The sequence below is a fragment of the Chamaea fasciata genome, unplaced genomic scaffold (assembly GCF_029207755.1).
Source record: "Chamaea fasciata isolate MVZ Bird 193981 ecotype frontalis unplaced genomic scaffold, bChaFas1.0.hap1 SCAF_13, whole genome shotgun sequence".
In the NCBI taxonomy this organism is placed as follows: Eukaryota; Metazoa; Chordata; class Aves; order Passeriformes; family Sylviidae; genus Chamaea; species Chamaea fasciata.
Genome location: NW_027094098.1, coordinates 19690294 through 19699260, shown reverse-complemented (window position 1 = coordinate 19699260; position 8967 = coordinate 19690294). Strand labels below are relative to the sequence as shown.

General features: G+C 53.7%; 1 protein-coding gene across 1 annotated transcript in view; it reads right to left on the bottom strand.

Annotated features, from left to right (window-relative positions):
* Positions 1–1529: 1529 nt before the first annotated feature.
* Positions 1530–8967, bottom strand: part of ITPR1 (inositol 1,4,5-trisphosphate receptor type 1) — a 158615-nt gene continuing 151177 nt past the window's right edge. The window contains exons 60-61 of the mRNA XM_066195842.1: positions 7138–7299; positions 1530–2928 (exon numbers count right to left, since the gene is read on the bottom strand). Of these exons, the coding sequence (XP_066051939.1) occupies positions 2839–2928; positions 7138–7299 (252 nt within the window). The 3' untranslated portion in view covers positions 1530–2838. The remainder of the gene's footprint in view (positions 2929–7137; positions 7300–8967) is intronic.

Below are 8967 nucleotides of genomic sequence, written 5' to 3'. Positions count from 1 at the left end.
AACACATCCCTCCTACAGCTTTTCTCTGAGATCAGGAAGTGGCCATGGGGCACCAGACCTCAGTCCAGAATGGGAAAGTCCTAACACAGATTTGACCTCGGAAGCTGCAGGGGCAGAACCACCACCAGCCCCAGCAGGGTTTTCACCATTGCCTGCCTCTGCTGGCACAGCCATCATGGGCAGAGGAGTTCAGCCAGAAAGGAAAAAAAAAAAAAAAGAAAAGCTTAGAAAACCCAAGAGCGAAAGAAGGAAAAAGGAAAAATGTGATGGTCACGCATGAAATGTCACTGCAGAAATGAATCTGCAGACATGAATGACCTGTTCGTGGGCTGAGGGGAGGAACAGAGTCACCCTCCTCTGCTGACCGGCTGACACAGCCCCTGCTCAGGCCGGGGACACAGTGTGACCTCCTGAGCCATCCGTGCCACCCCTGGAGCCACCCACCCGCCCTTCACAAGCGCATCCCCAGTGCCGGGCTGGCGGCTGCGCTGTTCTCTTGCTGCAGCTGCACCCGAGGGGGAGAACCTCCCTTTCTGCATCTCCCCAGAGCTCCTGGGAAGGCAGAGCCGCGGCGAGAAGCCCGGGTTCCACCCCGCTGCTTTCACACGGATCACGGAGCAGGGCAGGGCCGTGCCGGAGCTGAGGCACACGGTGCTTCTGCCTTTTTAAGGTAAAGATGAAGCAACACCGCACATCCTCAGGGGTGCCCTCACAGCTCAGGCTGTGCTCAGCCGCCTCCCTCTCACCTGACTGGCAGAGGCTCCGGGAAGCCTGACAGATTGCTGTGTCTGCTTGTGCCTGGATGGCAGGAGGGGAAGGAGTGAGTCAGGTACGTGTCTCTGCTGCTCAGGGAAAACGAAATCCTGCTCCCTCCAGCCCGGCGGCAGCCGCAGCAGCGCCGCGCTCCCTCTGCACACACCTTGCTGCAGAGGGGGAGACAGATTTGCCAGGAGATATATATGGAAATACATGTGATTAAGGAGTCACAGCCTCGCCGAGAAGGCTGCTGGCCAGGCTGCCCTCCTTCCTCCTTCCCTCCCTCCCCCTCGGGTGCCCTCCCGCTGCGCTTTCCTGATGACCTGAGCCGGGGGCACGCACCCACCTCAGACAGTTGTGTGCACTTCCCAGATTAAAGATGATTAATTGTACCAGGTAGTTCCTGCTACATCTTAATCAAATACACATAATCAGCAACGCTCCTGTGCACACGATACTTGGAGCTGGAGGGGTTTTTAACTCTCACACGCTCCAGTGACAGCCACAAACCTAAACTACCAGTGGGGCGAGTATGAAGTATCCCAACCCAGAGTGACCGCAGGTGAAGTTCCCTGGGCGCCAGTGCCTCTCACTGCTGGAGGAGGGACACGCTCTGGTTTTTAAAAAATCAACCTCTGGCCCTCTGGGCACTGGGAAAAGCCCCATCCTTACCTGCCAGGCCCCTGTGATGCCACATCCCAGGACAGGTGGGTGTGACAGAACCGCCACACACCACCTTGGAGGGGACACAAACCACCAGCAGCCTCTGACCGTAGAGTATTTTGCATCATTTATTTAAATACCTATATTTATGCATTTACAAATTTTCATAGCTCTGTCTGTAGCTTTTTTTCTTTTTTTTCTTTTTTTTCCTTTTGTAGACAGTATTGCAGAGAAGTCAGCTTCTGTAAAATGAGGTCCATGTATAAAACTATGCAGCGGATTGGAGGAAAAAAAAAAAACAACCCAACCAAACAACAACCCGACGAGTTTCCTTTCACACTCTGGAGAATCAGAAACCAAAGAAAGTGACCGAATGAAAGGGGACAGGGAGAGGAAGGGGTGGGACAGAGCAGCCTCAAACCAGTGGCTCTCACACAAGCATTACACACATCAGTGCTCAGCTACAGGACACGTTTCAGTCGGTGCAGTGCCTGTTTGCTAAAGCTTTAGCAGGCACGTAGGTCTCTAATGAAAAAATAGAAGGAGAGGATCCTACACGCTGAGAATGCAAAGCCTGGACAGCCTCAGCTCGGTCCTGGGAGACTGCACCGACTCGCCAGCAGCGCATCCTCGTTCCAAACTTCATTTTGCATAAAAAGTTCCCTTTAAGAAATCTCAGCATTTTAAAAAACCCAGCGTCTGAGCTCTTCTAGCCTCAGTACTCTAAAGAAATCTCTTGAAAAATACCTCCTCTGCTTTCCTCACTCGGAAGCTTCAAAATAATGTTTTGCTTTAAGTCGATACCAATTGAACAGCTCACGGAGTCCCAGCTTCATCCCTGGGAGGAAGAGGCAACAAATATGGCATTGCAAGATATTTACACACATGGTACAAAAATGTCCAAGGGTATGAAAAAATCACCAGTTAACACAATTTTGCAGCAGCCTCATTTACACCTGTAATTTTATACCATTTATTACATTGTACTGACACACCAGATCCAAAGATGTGCACTCCCTTTAGGACATTCAGGAGTTCCAAATATATTGTGATTGCATAATTCATATTGCACAATTGTATAAAAACATAAATACTAGCTATTCTATTCTTTTTTCTTTTTTTTAAATACAAAATACATGTCACATAGTCAAATAATCTTTTCAAGTGCAATTCAGGTGCTCTCTTTTAGTCCTTCCAAGGAAAAGGCAAATTTTTGATAAGTTTTGGCACAAAAGTTTAACCTCTGTCCCGTGCCAACGGTTCTCATCGCAATCCACGCGCCCTCCAGCTCGATAGAGTAGCAGTCATATACATCTAAGTATAAAACCAGGGTATTTACAGGATGCACAGAAGGTTCAGGGAGCAGCCTCGGGGCTGGGCAGGGTTGGGGGTGTCCGGAGGGGCCGTGACCCTCCCAGCTCAGGCTGGTTGCTGCTGCAGGTTCACATTCATGGGCGGGGGGTGACCAAGGAGACCGATGCGCTGCTTCTGCTTCCTCTGCTCCGTCATCTGGAAAATTAACAAGTTTGCTCATTAGGCCTGGGCGCTTCCTGTGCGTCAGCTCGCCCAAGGGGCTGTTGTGCTTGGCGTTTGCTGCCGGAGCACCGGCTACAGCCAGCGCCTGCTCCCGGGGCAGGGGGCGACCCCAGCCCCGCCAGGAGCCCGTTCTGTGTGCCCGGACACTGCCGTGCTCGGGACAGCCCGGCACAGCCTGCAGAAACCTCCCCTGTCGGGAATTCTCTGTAACCCGTCCAGCAGACAGACGGCGGAAGAAGGGGCGAGCCCTGCAGGCAGGCGGGCTGGGAATACCCTTGCCTTTGCTGGAAAAGGCCGAGCGCTCCCCGCTCTCATCCGGAGTGAGCCAACAGCCCTCCCCATCTGCCGAGGCAAGGCTTAACCACCGCACTGCCACACGCCCCGAGCTTCGGCGTTCCCCAGCTGCTTCCCAGGGACTAAACAACGTTCTCCTGAGCGGTGAACCGTGAAGGGAAAACGGATCGCTGTTTGTTATTATTGATACCGAGAAAGGGCCACGAGCCAATGGCTCCGCTCTGGATTTTGAGAACTTTGGGAGGTTTCTGACAAGTCACAGAAGCCGTGTGAGGAATGACCGTGGCTGGGCAGGGTCTCGGGAGCGAACAGCTGGATCCCACAGCTGGATCCCACAGCTGGACGCCACAGCTCCCACCACGACACGCGGGATGGCTCCAGGGAATGCCAGGACACAGCCTCATCCCTGCACCACCGAGGGCACCTGGGGTCCCCCAAGAGCCCCCACACCCTCAGGGCTCAGCACACCACGGCACGTGATCCACACGTTCCCATCCTGCTCCTGCTGCTCCTTCCAGCTACATCCACCATTGAACTGCTCCAGTTCCTGCTGTTTAATGACAAATGCCAGCCAATGTCACTGCTGGTGGCAGCAGCCCTGGGAGAAGGGAGGTGGTGTGCTATTTGTAACACACTCGGGATCAGGGAATTGTTAAAGATGGAAAAGACCTCCAAGGTCAAATCCAACAGCCCCACCACCATGGTCACCACTAAACCACTTGAGTGCAGCTGTTGAAAACCCCAGTTTCAGCGCTGATAGAGTTTCCCAGCTGGTGCAGGGTGTCCTGGTGGCCAGCCCGTGGCTGACCTTGGCTCTGGAGGAATGGGATTGCTCCAAAGGGGCAGTGCTGGACAGCCTCCACAAGGCTCCTCCACATCCCGGACGTGCTGCACACCCCACACCTCCCTGAGTGTCCAGTGGCACTCCTTTAACTCCCTTAACCACCAGGAAAAGGGCTGAAACACCATCGTTCCTCCTGAAACCATAACGAACCTTGACCTCAGCCCAGCACCTTGCTCACTGCCTGGCCCCAGGGGAGGCAGAGCTGCCGTTTTCCCTTTCCCAGGGCTGACCACAGCCTCCCCAGGCCAGGGCACACCTCCAGCTCCTCTGCACAGCTGCTGGAATTCTCTCCACAGCTTCTACTGCTTCACAGGGAATGGGAGCGGGAGGAGAGGGGTCTTCCCAGAGCTCTCTGAACACACACACACCCCCACTCCCTGCTGAACCTGAATGTTGAACTGCTCCCGAGATAACCTACAAGGGGAAATCAAGGGAGGCCACGAGGACTTGCATTAGTTATCTTCACTGAGCAAACCCAGAGTCGCAACTTCACACTGCCAATAAACTGATTCCGAGGACGCATGGAATAAAAACGGGAAGGGAGAGGAATGATGAAAAGGGGCTGTAGCAGATGTTTTTCAGGCTGTGTAGAAAAGGGATGGTGCACCCTGGTGCAGGTGTCTGTACAAGATGCGGCTTTAAAAAAAGGGAAGAATAAAACAACCAACCATAAATAAGAGGGAGAAATGCAATTTTAGTGTCGATGCAGAACGTTATTAATCCTGCACGACGCTTAATGCTTGTGTGGAGGGCACTGGGCTGCAGAGGAGGGAACAACTTACTGCCATCACATCCACTGGAGAGCGAACCTCCTGCAAAAGCTTTCCAGTGACAGCACACCTGGGCCATAAAAGCCAGGCACAGCGAATCCCCAGGGAGCCGCCAGGCCCTGGGATTGTGCTGACAGGACCCAAGCACTGCCCAAGGGGTTCAGCTGAGCCAGGCTGGGCTCCCCGATAACGCCTGGCACTGACAGAGGCTGCCTGGCTCCAAAGGTTATGGGGAGCTGGAGGCAGCTCCAGGGGCAGGATCCCCACTGGACAGGGCACCTGCTGAGTCACCGAGTCACACCTGGAGCTCAGGGGGGCTGTCCCCAGCCAGGTCCTGTCCCTCACACTCGGGGACACCGGAGGAGGCGCTGGGAAGGATTTCTGGGTGATTACATCTAATCCCCTGCTGCTGCTGCTGCTGCTGCTGCAGACAATTACTGTGTAATCTTTTTGCACAGAATTAAAGTGATCAGGATTTTAATGGCTCTTGGTGCACTTTGGGGAAGCAGGCGGGCTGGAACTCGGCTTCTAATAATTAGAGTCTCCAGAAACCTAACGAGCTTGAAGAGCAAATGAATGAGAGGTTTTCCCCTTTATTTAATTACAAGAAAATAAATACAAATAAAAATTCCCTGAGTTAGTTCCTTTCCTGGAGACAGTTCCTGGTCAGGAGGAGGGATATACTGGCTTTGTCACATAATTGGAGCATCCTGCATCTTCAGCAGGGCTCTCAATAATGGTACTTAGGGGAATTCCTAAAAGCTATCACCGCATTAATGAAGCTGGTTTCCTCTCTTGCTTTTACAGTCAAATAGCTCTCTAAAAGCTAAACCCTTCATTCTTATTTTCACAAAGAGCGAGGAGGGGTTTTAGTGCTTGGTCAGCCAAGAGGGCTGCGAGCTTCAGAGAGAGAAGTGTGGTGAGGCTGTGGCCGGTGGGGAGGCTCCTGTGCCTGCAGAGCCCCTGGAGTCAGAGCCCTCAGCAGGGAGACACAGACACAGGGGCAGGATAATTGTTTCCAGGCAAAACAGCCAAACCACTGCCCGGCAAGAATTAAAGCCCGGACAAAAGAGCAACTGCCTCTGCCCTCCATCCCCAGACCAACTGGAGCAAGGGGCTCTGTGGCACCGTGCCTGAGAACTAATTACAGCCCGGGGCAGCGAGGCTGTCAGCTCCCAGTGTCCCCCATGAATCCCTTCCTTGTGCTCCACGGGGTGCTGGGGACAGGCCCAGCTCCAGCCCGAGGGCACAGCGTGATGGGAAGGCAGGAGCCGGATCTCGGGCAGTGCCAGGGGCTGCTCCTGACACAGGAACGGTTCATGGAGACACCCAGCCAGCCCAGCAGGGATGGGATTGCTGCTGGGAGAGGAACTGACCCAGGGCTGCTGGGCCACTCCTGCCCCGGGCAGCTCCATCCACCAGCCGGGTGCAGGTCAGCAATTAATCTTAGCCAGTGCCAATACCTCCATAAATTCACTAATTGAACCATCTGGCTCAGGTTATTCATGCACAGAGAAGAGCAGCCACCACAAACAGGCAGCAGTGCTTTCCCTGCTCCCTCCAGTTGGGCTGGAATCCTTGTGGACAAGAGGAGCTAAAGCCCTGCTGCCTCTGTCTTTCACAAAGCCACGGCTGGGGCTGGGCACCAGCCCCACGATGCCCTCGAGCCCAGGCAAGGCAGACACCAACCAGCTCTTGCTGCAGAGAAGCTGCTGCTGCACCAGAAGAACCTGGCGAGGTCTGTGGAGCAGTGCAAACCTCTCCTGGGGATGTGTGAGCTGCAGGCTGAGGGTGGCAGCAGCCAAATCCCATCTGCACAGCAGCACAGCCACAGCACCAGCACCAGCAGCAACCACTCGAGTGCTTCTCCAGTTTCTCGGTGGGTTTTGAGGTGCACAGGGTGTCACAGCCCTTGTGTCAGTGTCACGCCCTCCGGCTGACAGGATCGCACTCAGCCCTTCGGGTTAAAACCCCAAACAACAACAACAACACACCCAGGCTCCCTGCACCAGCCACGACTGATTCAGGTTGACTCTGGTGGGGTTTTTAGCACAGGTTTTCCCTTTCTGATGTGGCCACTTTGGGGCTCAGCAGTTGGGTCAGCACCAGGCAGGTCAGCTGGAGCAGGGGTCTCTGGAGGGACACCTGGTTTGTTCACTTCTTTCCTAGCCACCAGTTGCTCTGGGAAAGCTCTCCTCGGGGTTTGGAGAAGCCCTGGAGCTGCAGAAGCCCAGGAGGGCTGGCAGGAGCCCTGTGCTGCCCACCGCTCCTTACCTGATCCTTGAGCTCTGACAGCTGCCCGGAGAGGTTGGTCACGAGCTTCATGGTGGACTCCAACTTCTCCTGCAGGTTCCTCAGCTCGTTCTGCTCCCCCTCCGAGTCGCTGCTGACCAGTGACATGGCCCTCATGCGGGGGAACCAGTCCAGGTTTCTCTCCTGAGGATCACACACCACAATTAGCCGTTTGCCACATGGAAACCTGCCCCCAGAGCACAGCACAGGCAGAGCTCGAAAGCCACGGGACATTCCTCGGATGCAGCAGCTCTGCACTTATCTGCACTTATCTGCATTTGCATCTCACTGGAAAGTTTGCAAAGTGCCAGCCCGAGGCGCTGCTGGGAATTGGGGCTGCTCAGTCCTGGCATTTCCTCTCCAGCTACTCCTGTCCCCAGCCCTTGCTCCCTTCACATCCACCTCAGGATAAATGTACAAACGCCGGACAGTCAACCAGCCCAGATTTCACCTCTGGACAAGCATTTCCCAGTGTAAGAAACTCGCTGCCATCTTACAATCTTTTAATTTGTGTTTGGGGAAGATTTTCTGCTTTTTTTGGTCAAGCAAAGCTTGGTTGTGCTCTCTGATGAAAGAAACCAAGTTCTACCTGGAAATTCTTCCCGACCTGAAACACTTCCTTTTTAATGAAATAGAAAATCATATTTTGACTGTCTGGTTCAGGCTAGAATGTGGGACAGGTACATTACAATGCACTGCCTGTGGAGTTTTCCTTCAGCCACACGAACTCTCTGATGTTCCACGTTTAAGTCACGGTCAGGAATGTCACTGGAGACACTCTCAGTCAGGGGAGCCTGTAGAGAGGCTCACACAGGCGCTCGTGTACACACCAGAGATGTTAAAAATAAAGGCAAGAGCGGAACAGAAAGCCACAAAAGAGGAGGGGGGTGCACCCCACGTCCTGACACCTTACACTTCAACATCAGACTGGTTTCCCATCCAGTCTGGTTCTCCTCCCACGCTGGAGATATGCTCTGAAATGGAAGCTGAACTCGGGCTGGCCGAGGTAAGGGTGTGTGTGCCCTCACTGGGGGGGTTTAAACACACCAGCCACGCTGATGGGGGACGGCAGTAACACCGAGGGATGCTGTTAATCAAAAACCAATCAACGCTGCTGATTAACAGCGACCAAAGCTCACCCCACTGTGCTGGCCAGGCTCTTCTCTGGGCTCTCAGTTTGCTTTTGCAGCACTGCAAACTCCTGGCTTTGTGTCATTCCCTGCCGAAATCTCCAGCTCCAACCTGCTTCCCTCCGTGCTCCCCCTCACTCCCAGGAGCATCCATCCTGCTTAATCAGGGCTGTGCACCTCTACAGAGAGCTCCAGTCACATCCTCTCTGCAATTCAGATGCGATGCCAAGACTCATCAGCTTAAATTAGCTGCTCCTGATCTGCCTGGAGTTTCCTTTTGCCAGGATGAGAAGGCAGAAAGCAAAGCAGGCCCTTTCCCATGCAGGCACCACAGCATTCCCACGTGATGCAGAACTGCCAGGAAGGCTGTTTGCTCCTGGTCTCTGTTTACAGGGCAGATGGTTTCTGCTAATAAAGGGGGGGAAAAATTATCTATGTACAAAAAAAAAAAAAAAGCCTTTACCAAGACGAGTGCCAAAATATTTTGGACTTTAGGAAACGCCAGTCCCACAATTAAGGTTTAATAGTAGGAACAGGCAGCATTGCACTGTGTTCTTCCAGCTGTAGTAAAAGCCTCATTAGGGAGGAGGGGGCAGCTCAACATTTGTGCTCAGGTCCAGCATCTCCCAGCCAGGGAAAACCAACTACACCAACTGCACTTCCCCCTGTTCCTCCGGGGAAG